Raw genomic sequence first — 23,450 nt, forward strand, 5'->3', positions numbered from 1 at the left:
CTGCGGGCCGGGCGAGGCCCCAGAACAGCGGGAAGGCCCCCGGCTGGCCCCAGGACGCCGGGACAGGCGGGTGCAGGAGAATAGGGGGCGCGTGAGCCATCCGTGGGTGCTCTCCTCCACCCCAGAGTAGGTTCCCCTGAGGATCAGGGCTCCTAGCCTCCCCTGGGGGGCGGGGGTTAGTTGGTGGAATCTCTACGGAAAGGAGCTTTTCCTTTGGCCCCTTCATTAGTTGTTTTTCAAGTCTCCCAATTGCACTCCCATCCCACAATTCCCCGATCTTTCCGGCTGACAGATTGCAGGGAGGGCACCTGGGGGGCTCAGTGGGTGAAACGTCTGCCTTTGACTCAGGTCATGATCTCAGGGTCCCGGGTCGAGCCCCGTGTCGGGCTCCCTGCTCAGTAAGCCTGCTTCTCCCTCTGCCTCTGCCCTGCTTGTTCCCTCTCTTTCTCTCAAATAAATAAAATCTTCAGTAAAGGGAGAGAAAGAGAAGCTGCAGGGCCTGACGTGGAAGCACAGGTCGTACAGGTCCTGAGTGGCATCCCCCGGGGCCAGCTGCCCGCCCCAGGCCGACCCAGGACAGGTGGTGCCTTCGCTCCCCCGTCACTGGGCCGCGGGCGAAGGGCGCTCTCGGGCTCCTCTCCCTGCTGGGCGGCGCGCCCATCGGCAGGGGGCACAGTGGGGGCCTCCACCCCGCTTCCCTTCCTCCTTCGTGCGCCGCTGCTTCTCCTGCTGCCCAGACGCCGCCGGGTGTGTTGTACAGCGTGAAAGTCCACCCTGGTGCATGCACCTCGAGCCCACAAAGCAAGCTCTCCACTAACGGGGAGAGATGGTCTTGGCTCTGTTTGCACCATCCCCGTCCCGTCTAATGAGGGCTTTTTATCTTAACCCGCTTCACTCCCTCTCTGTGAAGTGCCCTGGGTCCGAAGCGCTGCCCACCCAGCCTCCCGCAAGCCCCCGGGAGGCTGTTGCCCCAGAGACCATCGCTTTGAGTTTGGAGGAACACAGAACCAGAGGAGGAGAGATGCCAAAAATGAGAAAAGAAGAAAGATGGAAATCATAAAGTTTAAAATGGAACGGAGAGAGGAGTTTGATAAAAATGCTGTCAGAAATTCAATAAAAGACTGAACCAGAATGAAGTGGCTGAAACCAAAACGAGCTTTCAACCTCCCTTGTCCAAATCCTCAGTAATAAGAACCTAGGACAACATTGAGTTTTTCTGAAACTCGATGTCAAAAGTGCATTTCCTGTTCTTCTTTTCTTTCCAGACAAAGTAAGCATGTTGTCAGCCTTGATCGCTCCCTTCAAGCACTTAAGCCCCGAGGCCACAAACACGGAGGATGAAGACAATCTAAGTAAGCGGCTCCCTTCCCTGAGCAGTCGCCCCCGGCGCACCAGGGTCCCCTACTGTCCCCAAACACGGAGACCCCTCGGGGTGACGGCATGGCTGTCGGGCTTCCTGGAAGAGGAGGCTCTGCTCCCATCCACCCCTCAATCCCTTCCGCATCATGAATCCCGTCCCCACCCGGAATCCTGTCCCTACCTAGAATCCCGTCCTCACCTAGAATCCTATCCCCATCATGAATCCTATCCCCACCGGGGTCCTGTCCCCACGTGGAATCCTGTCCCACCCGGGATCCCATCCTCAGCTAGAATCCTGTCTCCATGTACAGTCTCCTCTCTAGCCGGGATCCCGTCCTCAACCAGAATCCTGTCCCCCACCTGGCATCCTGTCCCACCGGGAGCCCCATCCCTACCATGAAATCCTGCCCCCACCTGGAATCCCCTCCCACTCTGGGTAGTAGAAAAACATGAACAGCGACTATAATTGAGCACTCGAGGGATTGCAGGGAAATGATCAGTCTCTCGACAACCCCCCCCTCCTGTCTTTCCTTTGTGCTTCCCCTTCAAAAGGAAGAAGGAAGGGAAAGAGGGCGGGAAGAAGGTGAGGAGGGAAGAAAATGAACAGTTTGGACGATTATTTAACAAGAAAAGAGCTGGACGGGTGCCTGCTTGCTGGAACATCTCTGGCTCGTGAGTGAGACCGGAGAGGCTCCAACACAGTGTGGGGTGGGGACGGGAGAGTGGGCTGGGGAGGGAATCCCGGGAGTCACGGGGGAGTCAGGGCTGGTGTGTGTGTGCATGCGGGGGTCCTGGGTGTGTCCCACACACTGTCACCCCTAAACAAGGGGATGGCACACTCCAAACCACACAGACCCCCCTGCATGTCAGCGTCACGTCACAGATGGGTCACCGTCCAGATGTGGACTGAACCACGGCTTGCTGGGGGTGGGCCCGCAGGGTGCCCGTAGGAGCGCAGGGACCTGGACAACAGGCACACGGGAGGCCCCACACAGGAGTGCCATCCCCCCTACCATCTGCTCGTGAGGAACACGGCCATCAACGGGACCAAGGCTGAGGCACTACCCTGCGTCGCCCCGCAAATCAAAGCCACCGAGCCACTGCGTCAGAACCAGGGCAGACCCAGACCCCAGCCGCTAGAAGTAAGGGCTGTGGGGTGCGGACTCAGTACGCCCGGAATCAGAGCCTCGGGACCGTCAGGTCCGGCGCCCTCCTCAGCACGGCACCTGCGTCAAAAGGAAGTGTGACAGATGCTTGCTCCTGTCCTCTCAGGGCCTAGAGGGGAAAGCTGCAGGACTAGGTCAGTTCACTGCTACCTGCTTCAGAAATGGGCAACACACGGTACACATACTAGGAAACTGAGCTTGCAAGCACACGTGCCCCTAGCTGACCTGGACGTGTGGACAATGCGGTTTGATCAAACGCGTGGAATAAACACGTTGGGAAAGGAAATCTTCCTCTGCTCACTCTCCTCTTTTCCACCTTGGTGGGCTCAGTCCCCGCCAAGTCATCTTGGAGCCCAGCGTGGGGTGAGACCCCCCCGAAACGACCTCATGCTCCGGCCCACCTCCCTGGGAGCCCGTGCCCCGCCCTCCACCACTCAGCCCCAGGGCTTTGTCCCCACGGCGGGCAGGGAAATGTGACCAGAATCACGGAGTTGAGATGGGAGTGCACTAGGACAGTGCGTGGAGACCTGCAGCAAGAGCCTGGAACAGAGTAAACGCACAAGCTGGCCATCTCCCCTAATTCAGCTCGCTGGCTAACGGGTGGGAGCCTGCAGGCAAGGACGGCATGGGAGAGCCTTTGCGGTGCTTGGAAAACCTTCTTGGGAAACCCTATTCTCATGCACTGTTCAGGCCTCCCTGTAACGTCCTGGTCTTCAACTTCTCCTGGTCGTGCTGAGTACTGAGTCTCAGCAATTTGTAATCCAAGCACCACTGGGATGTGGGAGAGAAGTGGGTGGTGTGAGCAGGGTGTGTATGACAAGCGTGATGTGTGCTGTATGCTTGCACACACCAGTGCAGGGAGGAAGGGTGGGTGGGCACACACTTGTGCAAGGAGGAAGGGTGGGCGTACACACACCTGTGCGGGGGGGGGAGGGGCTGGGCGTGCACGCACCTGTGCGGGGCGGGGGGAAGGCTGGGGGTGCACGCACCTGTGCGGGGGAAGGGGGGGGAAGGCTGGGCGTGCACGCACTTGTGCGGGGCGGGGCGAGGCTGGGCGTGCACGCACCTGTGCGGGGCGGGGGGGAAGGCTGGGGGTGCACGCACCTGTGCGGGGCGGGGGGGAAGGCTGGGGGTGCACGCACCTGTGCGGGGGAAGGGGGGGGAAGGCTGGGCGTGCACGCACTTGTGCGGGGCGGGGGGAGGCTGGGCGTGCACGCACTTGTGCGGCGGGGGGGGGGCGGGGGGAGGCTGGGCGCGCACGCACCTGTGCGGGGGAAGGGGGGGCAAGGCTGGGCGTGCACGCACCTGTGCAGGGGGGAAGGCTAGGCGTGCAGGCACTTGTGCGGGGCGGGGGGAGGCTGGGCGTGCAGGCACTTGTGCGGGGCGGGGGGGGGGGGGGGGGGGCGGCTGGGCATGCACGCACCTGTGCGGGGGAGGGGAGGGGCTGGGCGTGCACGCACCTGTGCGGCGGGGGGGGGGGGGGGGAAGCTGGGCGCGCACGCACCTGTGGGGGGGGGAGGCTGGGCGCGCACGCACCTGTGCGGGGGGGGGGGAGGCTGGGCGCGCACGCACCTGTGGGGGGGGGAGGCTGGGCGCGCACGCACCTGTGCGGGGGGGGGCGGGGGAGGCTGGGCGCGCACGCACCTGTGGAGGGGGGAGGCTGGGCGCGCACGCACCTGTGCGGGGGGGGGGGGGAGGCTGGGCGCGCACGCACCTTTGGGGGGGGAGGCTGGGCGCACACGCACACAGCTGTGCAGGCAGAAGAGTAGGCAGGTAGAAGCGAGTGTGAACCTGCCTTGAAGCCTCCCTTGCTTCCTGAGCCGCGTGACTAGGTGTGTCCGGCCTGTTACACGGGGTGCTCCGCCCGTTTCGCGGCGAGGTCGCGCCTGCAGCCTCCGTAGGCTCCCGCGGCCCCGCGCCCACGCCCGCGTGTCCCTGCAGCCGAGCCCGAGCCCGCGGACACGGCGGCTGTGGGCGCCCCGGAGCCCGCGGGGGGTGGGGGTGGGGGTGGGGGTGGGGTCTGCCCCGAGGTCCCCTGGGCAGCCGCGGGCGACTGTGGCGCTGCCCGGGGCCTCCGCGCCCGCCGCCGACCGGGGCCACACGAGGGCTCACGCCGGGGCCTCGCCCACACCTGCCCCGCGCAGCCGGCGCGCCCCTGGCAAGCGAAGTTCCAGGCGCGGACACACGCACACGCGCGCACACAAAATCCCGCGCTTCGTCCCGGGGCGCAGGCCGCACGCGCTGGGCCTCGAAGGCGGCTGCGGGGTCGGGGGCGCCGGAGGGAGGACGCGGCCCGGCCGAGGAGGGCACCTGCGGGCCAGGGGACGCGAGCCCCACGCGAGCCGGGCAGGGCGGGGCGGGGCGGCGGCTCCCTCGCGGACGGCGGCCGGGTCCTCGCCCGCCGGCCGCTCACGTCCCCCGGGAGCCGCTCGCCGAGGCCGCAGCGTGGACGTGCCGGTCCCAGCCCGCGAGGATGCTCGCCCCGGGGTGTCGGACCCGCTCTGCCCGGATCCGCGGCCGCCCCCGCCCCGTGCGCCTGCGCAGACACAGGCCGCGGCGGGGGCGGGGGCGGGGGCGGGGGCGCGGCGGGGGCGGGGCCGAGGCGGGGGAGGGGCGGAGGCGGGGCCGAGGCGGGGGAGGGGCGGAGGCGGGGGAGGGGCTGCGCTGGGAGGGGTCGTGGGCGGGGCGGGGACTGGGGAGGAGCGTGGGCGGGGAGCGGTCGTGGGCGGGGAGGGGCGGGGACTGGGGAGGAGCGCGGCCCGGGGCGGGGGAGGGCGGGGGCGGGACGGGGGCGGGGCCGGCCGACCGGCACGTGCATGACCCTGCAGCGGTGCAGCCCACCCGACCCGACCCAACTGGTGACCCGCGGTGGCGCCTCCCGCGGCGACGGGAGTTTCCTGCGAGCGGCTCTAGGCCCCGTGTCCTGAGAGTCTCTGAGTTATGACTGAGGAGAAAAGCAATTATTTGGGAGAATGAGCTCCAGGGTGGAATTAAAGGACTCACTAATTCTTATAACCTAGTGTGACCCGTCCGGTCGGGCTGTTCCGAGTGTACAACAAATACAATCTCAGAAACAAATCATTTTTATCACATCATAAAGATTCTAGCGCCAAATCCTGCCCCCCGACCCCAGGGAGAGCCCTGGCAGGTGGGCGGGCCGCCGCCGCTATGGCCACGGGGATGACAGTGCTCAGGGAGCACACAGCCTGGGAGGCCGTGGCGCTCACGCATGGCCGTGTACAGATCCCCGGGTCTCCCCTGAGCCACGCACAACACCCAGCAGCCAGCTCTGCACACCCGTCGCCCCCAGCACCCAGGGCTCGAGTCCCACCTGCACTCTCCCACAGTGTCCCCTCGGTGAGGCCTGGGACAGTCGCCGGAGAAGACCGAGTCTGAGCAGCGAGGAATGCAGGTCAGCCTGCAGGGTCAATGCCGGACAAGCTCCCTGACGACTCCGGATCGGAGCGAGCCTGCTGCCCACATCGGGTGCCCCAGTGGACAGGGTACAAGGTTCGAGGCCTGCGACCAGCCTGAGCGGTGATGCCCCCAGGGCAGATTGGATGAGGAGCATCTGTGTCCCGCCCCCCTCCTCAAGGGTGACCCGTGACTGTGCGCTTGGATCCCGCGAAGCCTGGGCCCAAGGTAGCACGTGCAGGGCCAGGCACCCCGCGGCCTGCATGACGATAAAGAGGCTCAGTGGTCATTCTGACGACAGAGCACAGGAAGCCCAGGAGCTAACAGTGAGGGCCACTCCCTGGGTCAGGAGGGGACTGCAATGCATCTAGTACCTTCCATGTGGAAGAAGGAAATGTGAGTTCGCAGGGTCAGAACTGGAGTCCCGTGGGAAGTCCGTGTGGAACGACAGTAGCGAGATGGCCTGGACCTGGTGAAGGGGCTGGAGGCTTTCCAGCGTAGGCTGCCGATCTTCCAGCGCGGGCTCCCGATCTTTAGGTGGCGCCAGGGCTGCGGGCCGGTCTCTTCGCCAGGCGGCCTCCCCGGGCCCTCACCACCATCCTCTGGTGACAGGGCATCTGTCTGTGTCCCACTGGACCGGGCCTCCCAAGAGACCAAGGCCATTTACCCAAGGCTGTGGGCTCTGGGGAACTGGGAGGGTGGGGCGATGTCCGCCTTGCTGTCGGAGGGGAGATGCGGGGTGGGCGCCGGGCTCAGACAGTGACAGTGTCCTGGGGGCCCTGGGCTAGTCCGTAGGAGGGACTGCCTCTGTCTCCTGCTGGTTTCAAAACACACAGAGAAACGTGCTTCCTGTGTGTTGGGGGCCTGGCTCCTTTGGTTCACGCTCAGAATAACATCAGAAGGCACGTGCTCTGAACACTGACGTGTGACATTTTAAGAAAACAGAGTTTGGGCATGTGAAGGACCTGCCCCTGGTCATTCCCACCCAAGAGGCATGAGCAGGAGCCGCGAGCTGGCAAAGTGACTGCCGCCCCCCGGACCCTACGGGCCAGTGAAAGAACACTCGGCCGTGTGCACGGGAGCCCAACGCCCGACCTGCATGTCTGCAGAAACCAGGGATTGTGGCCGGGGTGTCCAGGGTGCGGCCCAGATGCCCACTTTCTCCATCAATTATTATTAGTTGTTGGTTAACGAGGAAGCAAGCAGCCTTCCTGCCGCAGCGCGGTTGCCCTGGCTCAGGCCCCGGGCAGCGGTCACGGCGGCGGCCATGGGGTGTCGGGGAGCCGGGCAGGAGAGCAGAGAACCAGTTCCATGCAGGTGGGGGAGGTCGGGCCGCAGGGCTGTTCCTCCAAGAGGAACCTTTGTACCTCGAAGGCAGCAGAGTCGCTCAGCGAGCCCCGCCTTCTGGGAACCAGTTCGGATTTAGAGCAGCCCTGGCAGTTTTCTACGCGGTCTACCCTGTGGCTCCTGGGTTGGGGTTTTTTTCCCCATCTTTGCCTTCAATTTGAGAAACTGCATGGTTCATCTGATCTACTATCTCCGGGCCTGAAATACCCCGAAGGGCACAGCTCTTGGCTCTCTGTCCCTCAGACGCCTCACGATTAACAAAAGAGGCAGAGATTAACTGCTTGGTATCTGGGAGGTAAGTCCTTCTACCAGAGCAGCCTGTAAAGGGACGGCATCCGCCTCCCGCTGAAGGACCCTTGGCGTCACACCTTTGAGCAAAGTTACAGCCACAAACCCACCGCCACGCGCCACGCAGAAGCAAACTGCCCGAAGAAACACGGACCCAAGGATCCATCGTTGAGCGGTCGGGGTTTTAGCAGACGGAAAACACCTCCCCCCGCACCTGACCCCGGGGATGGCACAGGAGCCCTGAGGGCGCGGCCCCCAGAGAGGGTACCCGCCCGTGGGCACCTCGCACTTTACCAGTACGTTCTCTGCCAGCAACGCCCCGGGGGCGAGGTCGCGGGGTCTATGGCTCTTACCGGCCCGGGGCAGAGCTCAGGGAGCCCGCTGGATGTCTGTTCAGGAGCTATGGGCTGGCTGTAAGAAGCACCCCAAGTCTCCACGTGCTCAAGGGGAGCCAAGTGACTCCCGACTCCCGGGGATCTGCGTGGGCCCCGCCTGGCCCCGGGCAGCCGCCTCGCCTCCCACCTCTGTCAGAACCAAGGGCCAACCGCGCTCAGCATCCTCAGGCCACCCAGAGCCCAGCACAGGGGTCGCCGGGAGGTAGCCCAGAAGATGATGGGGCGATTCTGCTTCCATAAAATCAGCCTTACAGTGGCTGCAAAGGTTCCCAGGATGCCAACGCCCCAACCACCGAGCCCAGATCCAGCGCCTCCCTGCTTGAGCCTCGTTCCTTCCAGAACATAGTGCTGCAATCCCCACACGGGGTGGATTTTAGGAATAGGATGTGCAGCTTGGTGAAGATGTGAGGCACCTGCGGCACCCACCTCCACCTCGGGGGATTCCAGGGGAGCCTGAGGGGTCAGTGCCCTGGAAGCATGTTCACCTGTGGGGCCATCGGGACTCTCGTCCCGAAGCGACCACACCTGAGATCTCCTGCACAGAGCCGCGTTATCGGTTGCAGGTGCCCCAAGATAGCCAGTCCACGGAGCACGCGTGCACCACCCACGGTTAGCAGAGGACGGTTCTGCCGAATTTACTTTGTATCATCTCTTAAGGAAGGAAGGAAGGAAGGAAGGAAGGAAGGAAGGAAGGAAGGAAGGAAGGAAGGAAGGAAGGGACCACAGACACAGAGCAGCCCCTGAGCCCGCATCATTTTCCTCCATGTGTCTCGGGGGCAGTACAGATGTCTCAAACCTTTACCACCCACGTGTGACCACACCGTCTGTGTGTGTGTCATTCAAAGTCCCAATACCCTTGCCTGCGTGTTGTTCACCATCTAGTGCATTCCTGAGATTCACCCACGCTGATGCACACAGATGTAACTCATGCTCCTGACATTAGCGTGCACCCTGTCGTAAGACATCACAGTTTACACACCCCCACCCCAAACCTCATAGAAGGGCTGGGCTGCCTGTTGGTCTGCTCTGGGGTGGCTTTGGGACACGGGAACGCAGGGCCTCGGACAGCTGGCCTCAGCCCCAGACATCACAGCCTGCGCCCAGGGCCGCAGATGGCAGCCGTGCCAGGGGTGCTGTGCTCCCCCACACGCCCCCAACACCTTCTGCTCTGAAATGCGTCTGTGCAAGAACTGCCCCGGGGGACGCGGGTCCTTCTGCCTCCGGGCAGGTGGCCCCCCTGTCCGGAGCTGCGGCGTCACACGTGTTCCTGCAGGTGCCCGCCCAGGGTGCCCCTCCTGGCTGGCTTTTCGTTCGGGCCAGGCCAAGCTGCGCCCTGGAGACCCCCGTCCTGCGTGTGGCCGGTAGCGAGCTGCCAGCGCCCTGGGTCACGGCTGTCTTTCTCACTTGCAGGTACCAGCAGTGCCGACGTGAAAGAGAACCGCAACGTGAGCAACCTGGAGGCCCGGCCCCTGCCCGCGGGCGACAGGGCCCGGGGGGGCACGCCCAGTGTGAAGAGGAAGCGGCCCCTGGAGGAGGGCAACGGCAGCCACCTGTGCCAGCTGCAGCTCATCTGGAAGAAGCTGTCGTGGTCTGTGGCGCCCAAGAACGCGCTGGTGCAGCTGCACGACCTGCGCCCGGGCCTGCAGTACCGCATGGTGTCGCAGACCGGCCCGGTGCACGCACCCGTGTTCGCCGTGGCCGTGGAGGTGAACGGGCTCACCTTCGAGGGCACCGGGCCCACCAAAAAGAAAGCCAAGATGCGGGCGGCGGAGCTGGCCCTGCGGTCATTCGTGCAGTTCCCCAACGCCTGCCAGGCTCAGCTGGCCATGGGCGGCGGCGCGGGGCCATCCCCGGACTTCACCTCCGACCAGGCCGACTTCCCCGACACGCTGTTCAAGCAGTTCGAGCCCACGGCGCCCCCCGAGGCCTTCCCGGGCCGCCGCCCCGCGGACGCCGCGCTGCTGGGCTCGGGCTGCCGGCGCGGGCGCCTGCTCTGCCGGCCCCTGGACCTGGTGGGTGCCGCCCCGCGCGACCGCAACCCCGTGGTGGTGCTCAACGAGCTGCGCTCCGGCCTGCGCTACGTGTGCCTCGCCGAGCCCACTGACGGCCAGCGCGCCAAGGGCTTCGTCATGGCCGTGAGCGTGGACGGCAGGACGTTCGAGGGCTCGGGCCGCAGCAAGAAGCTGGCCAAGGGCCAGGCGGCGCGGGCGGCCCTGCAGGCCCTCTTCGACATCCGCCTGCCCGGCCACGCGCCCAGCAGGCCTCGGAGCCCGCTGCTGCCCCAGGTGAGACGCGAGGGCGGCGGGCGGTGGGGGCGGGGCTAGGGCGGCCGGGCGCTGACCACCGACACCCCCTCGCCCCCCCTGCCCCGGCGGGCGCCGACGCCCCCCCCCTCCCCAAACTGGCACTGACTCCCGGTCCCCCGCCCCTCCCTTTCCCCCCGTGCCACGGCCAGGCACCGACCCTGCCCCCCACCCCGGCCAGACACCGACCCCCCCACCCCCCGGCCGACCCCCCACCCCCAACCCCCCCTGCCCCGCCCGGGCCTCGGCCTCGGCCTCGTCGCCAGGAGCGACTTCCCGGCGTCCGCAGAGAGCAAGCCTGTGAGTGTGCAGAGCGTCCACATCCGCCTGGCGTGTGGGCCACGGGGGGCAGCGGCCGTCCCAGGGGTTATGGCGGGGGCCCCCGCGCCTCCAGCAGGCCCGTCAGCGCCCGTGGGGGGCAGGGACCCACTGGGCTTTGGGGACAGGCCCCCAAGCCCGCCCATCCCGTGTCCTGGGGGACGCAAGGCCCAGGATGCGCGGGGCGGAGGGCTCGGCGACAGGTGCGGCTGGAGGCGTGGCGGGCACGAGGTGGGCACGTGGTGGGCACAGCAGGCACGCGGTGGGCACGTGGTGGGCACACAGCCGTCACATCGCAGTCACGTGGTGGTCACTTCCCGGCCGCGCGGAGTTGCGGCTCACGCTGGGGCCCAGGTCGGTGCGCGTGCACATGCGTGGCCGGCCCATGCCTGGTCCCCAGCCCCAGGCACTCGGGTCCAGGTGCCCCTGGAGCCGCAGGCGGGAGCAGGCGGGCTGGGGGGCGGGGGCGGGGCCAGCGGGGGGGCGGGGCCAGCGGGGGCCCCGTGCCCCTGGGTTCCGGCCCCCACAGACCCCGGGGCAGAGCCGCGACAGGACGGCGCCGGCTTGTGGCTCAGCGGTGGGTGGGGCTCGGGGTTGGACCCACCGCGAGCCCCGAGCGGGAATTCCTGCTCCGCCGCCGCCCCGGCCTCCTTCTGCGCGGCCCTGGAGCTCCTGAGCACCTGGAGGCGCCTGGACCGGCCCCGCCTTTCACCCCACACTCATCTGTCCAGGTGCGCGCCCCCGCGGCCTCCATGACCCACACGGGGGTGGGGGGGGTGCGCGGCCCGGCTCCCTCCTCCCCACCCCTGTCCTGGGGGTCATGGCCCTGCCACCTCCCCCATCACGTGTGCAAGTGTGCAGCCCATAGTCTCCATGACGCACCTGACCCCCTGAGGGGAGGAAGGGGTGCACAGCCTTGCACTCTCCTCCTCACCCCTGTCCTGGGGGTCACGGCCCTGCTCCCTCCTCCCCATCCCTGCTTCCTCATCCCCCACCCCTGCTCCGTCCTCCCCCACCTGTCCAGGTGTGCTGCCCCTAACCTCCATGACCCACCCGACCCCCTGGGGGGGTGCACGGGCCCTGCCCCCTCCTCCCCCCTCCCCCCTCATCCTGTTCCTTTCTGTGCGCATCTCGGGGTCTGTGGCTCGGCCTTGCCGACATGGAGGGCAGAGGGGCCCTGCGCAGGATGGGCCCCGCGTGTCCGAGCACCGCCCAGGAGCGCCCCCGGCCTGGCCTCTGCCCCTCCCCCCTGCGCCCACGGGGCTGGCGGTCGGATGGGGTCTGCGTGCTGCGGCCCAGGCCTTCTCCTTGGCTGAGGCGACCCGGGGCGGGGGGCGGGGCAGCGCCCTTGCCCCTGCTGAGTAGCAGCCAGTGGACCAGGAAGGCAGCCCAGCTGGTCCCCTAGAGCCGGCCGCGGAGTAGGGTGACGGAGAGCGCAGGCAGCCCGGCAGCCAGCCCGTGGAGGACCTGCCGGGCCCGCGGGGAGGTCGGCACCCTGCCTCGCTCGGGGTGAGTGTGGAGGGTCCCGGGGCACGTCTCCACGGGCTGTGAACGCTCAGGGCGCCCTCTGCGGGAAGCCTCCCGTGGACTGACACTGGCGAAGGAGAAGCTCCTATGTGGTCCCACGCGGTCCCACAGGGAGCGGCTTCCAAGGCCGCAGTGGGCCCCACGCGAGACACCTGTCCAGCAGGTGCTGGTGTGCGGATCGGGACCCTGCAGGTCGCCTCACCTGCATCCTCCGGCCCCGAGCACAGGACCACACACCCCAGCCCTGATCTGCCCCAGCACCCGTGCGGGGAGCACAGCCGCCCTGTGCCCCGAGCTCTAGGCCTGAGGGGACCCTGTCTGGGTGGCCGTTGCCCCGTGCTGGTGGCCCAAGTACCGGCCCTGTTGGGGTGTGGAGCGCGTGCCCCTCCATGCTGTCCACCTGGAAAGGCAATCTTCACACACTTGCTTCTGCCTCCACTGAAGAGCAGTAGCCTCTGCAGAATGAAAACCCGAGGCTGAGATTCCTCCGGGATCGGGTTTTCACCGATTCCTTTATCGGGCGCGTTTCTCAGAACTGGGCTAGTTTCCTTCCTTCGCTTTCCCAAGATCAGGCTTTAGGTCTCAGACCAAGACTGTATTCCACTAAGACGCGGTGCAGACCTCGGGGGGAGGCTAGGACATCGCACAGGCTGCGCACTCTGCAAGTCCGTTGCTGAGGACAGCGATAGACCCGGAGGCAGCAGGCCCCTTCCCTGGCCTGTGCCTGGTGCCCCTCCTCCGCACAGGGGTCCTGTAGCTTACCTGCAAGGAATGAAGAGACCGTGTCAGGATCCACACATGGTACCCAACCTGAGATGGTTCGCCGTGACCGTGTCTAGGCTTCATGGGGGCGCATCAGCAGTGCACGTTCAGCAGATGCCATCCTGTGAACTTTGAACATAGACCTCGCCCCGGGCCAGCGGAAGGCGGGACGGTCCTCGCTCGTGAGCGGCTCCCAGTCGCCCTGCGATCACAGGAGGAACCGAGGGCACAGGGACCACCGTCCTGCACCCGCACCGCCATCCACTCTTCAGGTTGAGCACCGCCTTCAACACACCATGTGAGACAATCAACACCCGTGCATCAAGCAGGCTCCGCGTTAGGGACCTTGTCCCAACCGCAGGCCGACATGAGGGTTGTGAGCACGAGCCAGGTCGGCCGGGCCCAGCTGGCACATTCCAGGTCACGGGCGTTAGAGGCATTTTGGACGTAAGGATGTTTTCAACTTACAATGGGCTGGTCGGGAGGTGACCCCATCACAATTGGAGGGTGACCTCCAAATGCTCATTCCCTGGGAGCATTATCATAAAGTAAGATAAAGTCACAAAATCCTTCTCTGTTAGGCGTTTACTTCCCACCCCCAGCACGAGAAGTGCTGACTTCACGAAAGCATTAGATTCAATGGCAAAGGCGGCTCTCCCGGCGACGCCTGTAAAAGGAGAGTGGGTCAAAGTTGCGTGATTTCAGGAAACAGCTCCTCCGGTGAAGACAAGGACATTTACTGACTTGAGTGAGCTTCTCTCTCACACTCACTGTATTTAACTTTGTTTTGCTTTGTTTTAGTTTCCACGTGTCTCAAAGATTAGTCTTTCCCTTAGAGTAAGAGGGAGAATCACCTAAACGTGTTCCTGCAGGTGCGTTGCTCCGACGGCATCCTCGGGGGTCCTTGCCCAACTCGGGTCCCGCGTGTGCCACTGTGGCTGAGGCGGGAGGAACCCTGGGACTCTAAGACACGATGGACAGGAGCAATTATTTTTTTCTTTAAGTTTCTGCGTTCAGCAGCCGATGTGGAGCAGAGCGGCGGTGCGCAGCCCCATTTCATGGAGCCTGCCCCCGGAATTAGCTGCAGAATGGGGCCGGGGGGACCACTGGGCCTTCTCCACAGCTGTGCGGCGGGACGCTAATAGGCCCCCGCGCTGTCCTTCCCCAAACCGCAAGGTCACCCCCAGCCGCCTCCAGCCGCTTCCCAGGTTGTGTTTCTCCGCGCTCTGTCCGTAGGGTGGCCTCCTAACCGCCCCAACGCGAAACCGCTAATTACTGTCGCCGCAACAACTCAGCAGGGCTGGGGCCCTCAGACCTTAAATAGGCGTAAATTGGAAAACAGCAGTGGAAATAAATCACACCCACGTGGCTTTGAGATGGCTGGACGCTGTCCACGCCGGTTCCCCCGAGGACGCGCAAAGCAGACGCCCGCGCCCTCCCACACGGCTCTGGGGATGCAGGAAGGCACAGCCAGGGCGGACTGTGCCAGCGGCCACGGGTCCAGCCTGGGGCAAGCCCTGGGTGTCGTCTGGACAGAGTCCTACAGCTCCGCGGGCCCCACACGCAGGAACAGCAGTCTAGACCCGAAGTCACTTCCCTGGGAAAGGGTCCAGGAAGGCATAGGAAGGAAAAAGCAGCGAAGATCCAGGCTGGGGCAGATGGAGCATGTTTACAAACCGCTGGTGAATTGGTGGGGGGCTCTGATTGAGCCGCACGTGGTCGGCCAGCACCTGGGGGACGCTGCTCTGCTGAGGCTGCAGCCGGTGGACAGTGCAAGAGACCCTCACCTGGCCGCAGCGCTGCAGACTCCAGCCTGATGTGCGGGTTCCCTGGGGCGCAGGGTGAGCCCTGACTGGAGGCCGCTGTGGGCTGGGTGTCCGGTGACGCCGTCGGGCCGGCCCTGGGGCTGCCAGGGAGGGACCCAGCCATCGGGGAGCCGGGCAGGCAAGGACCAGAGGGATCCCAAGAGAAGACGGTGCTTCGGATCCAGCGTCTGCACCCCCGCGGGGGCTGCGGGTGATGGCGACGAGCACGTGGGCCGGGACCCAGTGGGCAGCAGGATGAGCGCACAGCGGCACACAGCCCAGGACCCCACGGACCAGTGGTGAGCGTGCCTGGGGCGCCCATTTAGAGCCTGGAACCGTCTCGCTGGCGGGGAGGAGAGGAAGGCGGCTCCGTGTCCACTCAGCCAGAGGTCCCCGCCTCTCCATCCACCGGGCTGGGTCCCGGGGAGCAGCATCCTGCAGGCCCGACTGTGGCTGGCTGTCCTGGAGGAGCCCTCGTCCGGCCAGCCGTCCCAAGTGGAAAACCCACGCGAGTTAAAACTCCGCACCTTCTAGAGGAGCCCTCACACCACCAGTCAGACCTGACTTTCTTATTTCTGTATGTTCCCCATAGAGGAATTTGGGAGGGAGGTTAAAGTGAGCATTTTATTAATGTGATCTGAAGAATGGAAATTGGACGCGAGGAACGACTGATAAAAGGATAAAGTATGTGCAGCGCAGTTGCCGGGGCATGGGAGCCGCCAGGACCTCCCACCGGTGAGTGAGCCGGAAGGTGCAGGCCGCATCCTCGTCGGCTGGCATGGCTGGCACGGCTGGCGGAGACATGGCTGTCACCGTGTGTCGGCCTTCCTGTGCCCGGGAGGTGCCTGGGGGTCTGGAAGCCTCCGCCCTCCGTGGGCTCCCCCGTGTGGACTGGCTCCCACAAGTCTCCTCATCTGAACGGATGCTGCAGGACGTGCACCTTCCCTTGGTGGCAACGTGAAGGGCCCAGACAAGGCCCGCATGGGCCCCGGGTCCCAAGCAGGCTGAGAGCAGACTCTAGCCTGCGATTAAGTGTCCCAGCATCTGCCTTGAGTGACTCTGTGACTCGCTCCCTAACGTGTCCTGGCGCGTGAGATGGGAGCTAGATAGTGACGGCAGCGTGGTGCAAGAGCATGGACGGCGGGAACCCCGACCCCACAGCGGGTGCCAGGCCCCGTCCTAACGGCCCACGGCGCCCCCTCGACGAGGGCGGAGAGACAAGGAGAGGGACGGGAGGCGGGAGGGGTGGACGGCATCACCTAAACCGGTGGTCGGAAGAAGTTCGACGGGCCACTCGCCTCAACACGCGGGAACTGGAGCCTCTAGGTCCCGGTCACGGCGCCCGGCCACCCGTTGCTCCCCTTCACTTCAACATGCGGGAACTGGAGCCTCTAGGTCCCCGTCGCGGCGCCCGGCCACCCGTTGCTCCGCGGTGCCTGGCCCGAGCCCCGGCGCAGCGGCGCGGTCAGCTCCTAGATTTACGGGGCCACAAGCCCACCCCGGCCCAGCGCCGTGCACGGGGGGCCCCTTCACGTACCTGGGAAGGTCGGCTCACGCTCCGTAGAAAGCTCCCGGACAGACCCTCACGGGAGAGGGAGGAAAGACTCTGAGTTACATGACCTGCTGCTGCTGCTTCCCAGTGTCCTGCGAAGATCCCTGTGCCCGCCACGTGGGCGCCCCCTGCGGGGAGAGGCGGGCGGCAGAGGGAGGCCGCACACGGGACACAAAGGCCACGGCCACCGAGGACGGCACACAGGAGCGGGTGTAATTCTTCCTGGCACTAAGGACAGCCATAAACTTCACCTGACGCGGGGAACCCTCGGCGGGCTCAGAAGGGGCGGGTTTTTTCCTACAGAGAACTCCCGTGGCCTTCGGAGGGGGAGCAGGGTGCAGGAAATGTCTTTTCCGTGAAGAGCACCTCGTAAGTCACCAGGAGCTGAACCTAAATGGAGTTGCAAAGGTCATTCTTATTTTATAACAAGAAGAAATTTCCAAGGAGCCCTCAAACCCTTCATTTCCACAGCCGTGCGCGCTCGTACATCATCCGCTGCGGTCAGCCGCCTTCCGCGGCCAGGGTATTCATTTAACGAGCATCCAGAGGGCTCCCACGGTGTGTTCGGAATCTCAAGGGACAGAGGTGCTGGAGAAGCCGAAAACCAGCCTTTAGATGCTTACAGCGTTAACTAGGTTCTGAGTATTTAGAGCTCTGGTGAGCGGAGGGTGGGCGTGACGAAGTCATTAAAGTCACAGCGAGGGCCACAGGAACGGCACAGTGAGGCCAGTGCCTTGGTGGAGGTGCCGCGGCACTCCCTCCGGCCCGTCGGATTATTGCAGAGTGAGCGGCAACCTTTGAGTCTCTCACAGAAGCCCACTGTTGGGAGCCTCCTGCCCTGAATCCCCAGGCCAAGCGAAGGATGATTCTGAAATGAGTCAGTGCTGAATTTATAGGCATTCCACAAATTAGAATGTTTGTGTATCGGAGTTTCTTAATATGGGGGACACGTTTAGAAATCACTAGATTTTACAACCAAATAGCTTTTGAATAAGAGTTAATTATGTTTACGTTTGTCCCGGAGATACGTGGAAACACACTATGAATGGTCCTATTAACCACACAGCCAAATGTGAAGACCCACTTAGTCCCATTCAAATCCAAATTCAGTGTTAAGGCAGTTGGAAGGCAGTTTATTTGTGATGCAAACGTATCTCTGACTTGTATGCACTAAATGGAATAAACAAAGCAAGAGCTACTTACAAAAACAATGAGATAATCAGGATGTGCGAATTTTGCTTTGATGATTTTTAAAATGGGGGGGGGAAGCGAGAGAGTATATCTTATCTAGGCAGAAATTTGCTTATTCTGATTTAAGATATATCAAAATGTTCCCTAAATTGAGAAAAGACATAAATGACTGCCAGAGTTTGTTCATAGCTCAACAAATGGCTTGTAAACTGTCAGGCCTACTTGCAAAGAGACTGGTTTCCATGGATCCATCCGTCCATCCATCCTCCCCTCTTAGCATCTGTCCATCCATCCATCCACCTAGCCAGCCATCTGTCCATCCATGTATCCATCTATCCTTCCATCCATTTGTCCATCATCCCATCCGTCTATCCATCTCTCCAGCCAGCCAGCCATCTATCCACCATCCCTCCATACATCCATCCATCCGTCCATCTGTCCAGCCATCCATCCATCCATCCATCAGTGTATCCATCCTCCCATCTTAGCATCCATCCATCTATCCAGCCAGCCATCTATCCATCTATCCACCATCCATGTATCCATCTGTCCAGCTGCCCATCCATCTGTCCATCCACCCATCCTTCCATCCATTTTACAAGTATTTAATGAGCATATGCTGCCTCAGGTGATGTGCCAGGTGCTAGGAATACACAGGTGAATAGGATAAAGACCTCCCTCCTGGGAATTGCTCACGGCTGGTCAATGGGTTCCCCAAATTGTGCCCCAGTAATTCCCAGCATAGCATCTGCCTGCGCATCACATCTTAAAATGCAGATACTGGGCACTCGGCCTAGACTTGCCACATCAGAACATCTCGGGTTGCATTTTCACAAAGTCATCCAAATGATCCTTAGTCACGTGAAAATTTCAGAATTGAACTTGTGGAACGGTTTGGAATGAAAACAAATAATTATGATACGTTTCACTGCACCGTTATAGGGATGTGTTAGCGTCGGGTAAAAGCTGAGGGGAGAGGACTAAGACCCGCAAAATAAAGACTCTTTGTTAATGAGAGCACGACGTCCTCCACACTGGAGCTGCACAAAAAAGTTCCACGCATCCTGTAGAGAAACCAAACGGTCGAATGTGAAGCTAATGTTAACTCTGTGCAAATGTGTTTGGCTTCGTGAGGCGACTTTCCTTATAAAAGGAAAGCTGCAAAATCACAGAAAATAATCCACCTTGAAATCTCAAGGGCTCATCTGTTAAGGTTGTAAATCTTAATGAAGGAATCTGTATCAAAGTAGCTGGATTGACAGGTGTGAATTATGACGATAAATGTCCACGTGTGCACACGGAGTGCGTGTGTACACGATGAAAGCAAATATTCTCTTATTCTTTTTATTCTGACTCTTCTGAGGCCTGTTTCTCTTTAAGAGGCACAGGGTGACAGACCCACAGGGTTCACATGTGACTGCTTCAGACGTTACTGCCCCCGGCACCTAATAGCAGTCATAATTTTCAATATATTTGACCCAAAAGAGAGGCTGGCCTCTTTCATGCGTCATGTCATTCACTAATTAATTAATAGGAAACTGATAATTAATCCATTTGCTGGATATCCGCTGAACACCTGCTCCATGGCACGTGCGGCCGTCTTCCTCCAAAATGTGTCCCGCTCCACGGCTGACGCCGGGGAGGGGACCGCACAGCAGGGTGCCTTGCATCCTGGCTCCCACCTTCCCAGAGGCGACAGGCAGGCACATGGGCACAGAAATGACTTCATTGTGCCTCCAGCCCAATTCTCATCTGATTTATAAACATTTCCACCGTGAGGTTTATCTGCATTTGTGAAAATGCCCCTGGAGTGCGTGGCACCCGTCTTTGAGAGACTCCCTGACCGAGGACAGCACGGAGGGAGCAGGGATCGTGTCTGGGGCCGGGGCCCTGCAAGTGCGAACGGCGGCACAGGTGCAGCGTGGGGCCTGAGCTGGCCCGACGCCCGCCCTCCCGCCAGTTCTACAGCAGCAGCCCCACGGAGCAGGGCCACGAGCCTCTCCTCCTACTCGATTCGGCTTTCCGGGCTTGGGCTGCTGAGCTGTTTTCCTATGTGACCGTTCTCAGACACACACACACACACACACACACACACACACACACACCTCTGCCTAGTTACTAGAAGTATTAGGATGATGAGAAAAACTACGCCAGGTGTAAGGACAATCACCCGCTGACCCCAGAAGCAGCCGCGGATGTGCTCTGGGCTCAGCAGACCGTGGCGGAGCCGGCTGGCCCCGTGGTCGAGGCCGTGGCCATGGACGTGGGAGCCCAAGCCTCTGCCCCACGGCCGGCGCCGTCTGTGTGACTTGGGCACACCGCCTGTTCTGTGAGGTTGGCGACGAGGGGTACCGCCCTCGCAGGGCCATGGTGACGACAGAAGTGCCTCGTGCGCCCTGGACCTCGTCCTTCCCGACAATGCAACGCCAGCCGCCTAAATATTGTGTAACGGGGGGCGACTCCAGAGTAAGCGATCAGGCACCAAAGTTCATCAAAAGCGAGGGGAAAGCCAGTAAGAATTGAGTAAACTCAGCTAAGTCCGGGGCACTTCTCATGAGCTCGGCAATGGAAGGAGAAACGGATCAAGCACTTCCCTTAACGAGCTCAGGGACCGCACTCTGCGATGGTCACCTGCAAGTGGTGCTGGCAGTGGGTGGTGCGCACGGGCCCGAGCCCCAGCAGTGGGCCCGCCTGTGACAGGGCTCCCCGCAAACGGCTGTGCCCCTGCCCACAGTGTCTGCCGCTCCGTTCCTGGCCTTCTTTTTCTGTTAAGGACAGGAAAGGAGACAAGGAAAAATCTGGATGACCTAAAACCTAGAGAAAGGGAAACAGCAGCTGGGCCTCCCAGGGTAAGCAGATAAATTATTTTTACTTATAGTCAATTTAGTCAAATCATTTGAAAGCTTTGAGGGTTTTCCACAAATTCATGTATCCTATCTGAAATTAACCAGATATCCTCAAAAAACCAAAATTGCAAAAACATAGAAGGGGAGGGGATGGGCACCTGGGGGCTCAGTCACTGAAGCATCTGCCTTCGGCTCAGGTCATGATCCTGGATCCTGGGCTCAAGGCCCACATCAGGCTTCCTGCTCAGTGCACAATCTGTGTCTCCCTCTCCCTCGGTTCCTCCACCCTGCTTGGCTCTGTCTGTCTCTCTCCTCTCTGTCGAATAAATAAAAATCTTTTTAAAAAAAGAGGAGGAGGAGGGGAGTTCTCTCCATTCCTATCCTCTGTGCTCACCGGTATAAACACGTACACGCTCCTGGGGCCCTGAGAATCCTTATTTCCAAATATCAAAAACATGCCATTCTTTGTTGCAGTATTTCTCATTAATCAGTAAAAGGTCTGAAACTTCTCTATTAGATGCCCCCAAACAGCAGCAGGCACCTGTGCTAATAGCTCGCCTGGTCGTCGCAAATGGTTCGGACCATTACCTGGTCAGCGTCGTGTGTTCAAGTCTCCAACGTGTGGCGTGTGTAGATGGTGCGTTGGGGAGAAAGAGGAAAATCTAGACCTTCGATTACGTGGTCTTTTAATCTCATTATTTTTATAACACTCCTATTTTTTTTTAACACTCCTATTAAGCTAGATCAGAGGCCGTAAATTCTTCCTGTCAGCATGCGTGATCCAGCAGTTTTTAGTACACTCAGAGTCGTGCAACTGTTACCGCTAACGTTAGAACATTTTCACCACCACCACCCTAAAAAAACTCAAAAAACGGTATTAGCATTCTCCCCACCCCCCACGCCCAGCCCTGGCAACCACAGAACTACCTCCTGTCTCTAAGGACCGGCCTATTCTGCACATTTCACGTAAATGGAATCACGCCCCTGGCAGCCTTTTGTGTCTGGCTTCTTGCACTTAGCGTATTTTATTCAAGGTCCATCGATGATCTAGAATATTACCGGTGGTTCACTCACTTTTAGAGCCAAACTGCATTTGATTATATCGATGTGCCACCTTGTCTTTACCCATTTGTATGTCGATCGTTCAACATTTGGGTTGTTTCCACCTCTTTGGCATATTATGAGTAGTGCTGCTATGAACGCTTGTGTCCACGTTCTTGTGTGGACACGCGTCTCTGTTTCTCGTGGGTGTACGCCTAGCAGGGGAGCTGCTGTTTCTAAATGCGCTTAACATCTTGAGAGGTTTCCAAACCGGCTGCATCCATCACTTACGGTCCCTCCAGAAATGCACGGAGGCCCCCGCTTCCCCACGTCCTCGCCAACCGCTCCTAGGACCCGCCCTCCGTATCTTAGCCAGCCTCGGTGTGAAATGGGGTCTTCTGTTAATTTTGACTTGCATTTCCCTGATGACTAATGATCTTGAGGATCCTTTCATGTGCTGCTTGCCATGTGCACATCTGCTACGGAGAAGTATCTGGGTTCTCGGGCTGTTTTTATTTGGGTCTTTCATTTTCTGAATTATAGGATTCTTTATATATTCTGGATACTAGTCCCTTATCAGACACACGACTTACCAAGATCTCCTCCCATCCCGAGCTTTGTCTTTGTACTTTCTTGACGATGTCCTTTCAAGCGTGAAAGTTTTTAATTTTGATGAAGCCCAAATGATCCATTTTTCCTTTTGTGACTTATGCTTTTGGTATCACGGCTAAGGGATCATTGTCCCGCCAAGGTCATGGACATGGACGACTGTGTTTTCTCGTAATGGCTTTATAATTTCAGCTAGAACCTGCAGGGTGGTGTTGAATAGAAGTGGTGAGAGCAGACCCCCTGGTCTCATCCCTGAGGGGAGGGCAAAAGTTCCCAGTCTCTCCCGTTGAGTGTGACGCGAGCTATGGGCTCTCATAGTTGTTTCTCAGGTTGAGGGGATTCCTTTCTGTCCCTCGTGGGTGGACCACGTCTCCTTGTTTTTCAAGTTCTACTTTTGTGTGTGTTTTACAAGTTACATTAGCATAACAGCTTACAGCATCTGTAAACGAGCAGATATGCTAGGTGGGAGGAACCCTCAGAGCTGCTCTAGGCAGAACGGCGCACCGCCAGTTTAAGGACCCCAGGGCCCTAGCACGGCACTGCCAAGCCCCTGGCAAGGAGTCCGCCCCACGGTACACATCACGCCACAGACTCTGCTGATTCTGTTCCGAGGCCTGAGATGAAACCAAGCAGGCGTGCAGCTCAGTCAACCCAGACTCATTCCTCCTTGCTGAGGACGCCCCACGTCCACCTTCAGGTGCAAAAGAATGTGGATAGAACTCAGCGATTATCCAGCTCTACCCCACTTCTATGGTAACCAACAGAGTACCACTCAAGGGAAGAGACCATTGAACATGTCGCTTCGGTCGGAGAAAACCGTCCAGTGGTGTGTGTAGATGCTCCAGAAACGCCGGAGATCACGGCCTCCATACAGCTTCCCCAGCCCAGACCCTGACCCACGGGCGTCCGTCCTGGAGCATCATCTACGGGCGGCCAGGCCCACTGCACCCGGAGGGCCCCGCCCGTGTGGACCCAGGTTGGCCCGGGACTCGCGGAACCCGGGGCAGGCACCTGCCCGGCTGAGACACCACACGGATGGATCTCAGAAGGGCAAAGACCCCGGGTTCCCGAGAGCGGGGACAGAGAGAGCTGGAGGCTGGTGTCCACGGGGATGGGGCTCCCAGAGCAACCGCCGAGCGGCCAAGCTCTGCGGGAAGCTGCAGGGACAGAACCAGCCAGAGGGCCAAGGCGGAGTGCCCGGGAGGAGGCTGCCTGCCTCCTGCCTGCCTGCTGCTCGCCTGCCTGCTCTCCCCACAGCCAGACACCTGCTTGAACATCCTGGGTCGTCGGGCCTCCGGTTCCCAGTTTCAATGATTTGGAACAAATGGTCCATTTTAATAGATTTAATTATTTGAACTTTTAAGAATCGCTGGCACAGATTGAATGGCAGGGGGGTTTTTGATCTTATTCACACTTTCATTACTGTCGATGCCTGGATTTCCACTCAGAAATAGTCTGACAATCTTACATCTCACCGGGCAGTGTGCATGAGAGGCGGCGGTTGCCAAGGAGCCCGACCCGTCAAGA

General features: G+C 61.1%; 1 protein-coding gene across 1 annotated transcript in view; it reads left to right on the top strand.

Annotated features, from left to right (window-relative positions):
- Positions 1 to 1,139: 1,139 nt before the first annotated feature.
- Positions 1,140 to 23,450, top strand: part of ADARB2 (adenosine deaminase RNA specific B2 (inactive)) — an 88,809-nt gene continuing 66,498 nt past the window's right edge. The window contains exons 1-2 of the mRNA XM_072749647.1: positions 1,140 to 1,352; positions 9,380 to 10,254. Coding sequence (XP_072605748.1) covers positions 1,277 to 1,352; positions 9,380 to 10,254 — 951 coding nt within the window. The 5' untranslated portion in view covers positions 1,140 to 1,276. The remainder of the gene's footprint in view (positions 1,353 to 9,379; positions 10,255 to 23,450) is intronic.

The sequence above is a fragment of the Vulpes vulpes genome, chromosome 2 (assembly GCF_048418805.1).
Source record: "Vulpes vulpes isolate BD-2025 chromosome 2, VulVul3, whole genome shotgun sequence".
Taxonomy (NCBI): Eukaryota; Metazoa; Chordata; class Mammalia; order Carnivora; family Canidae; genus Vulpes; species Vulpes vulpes.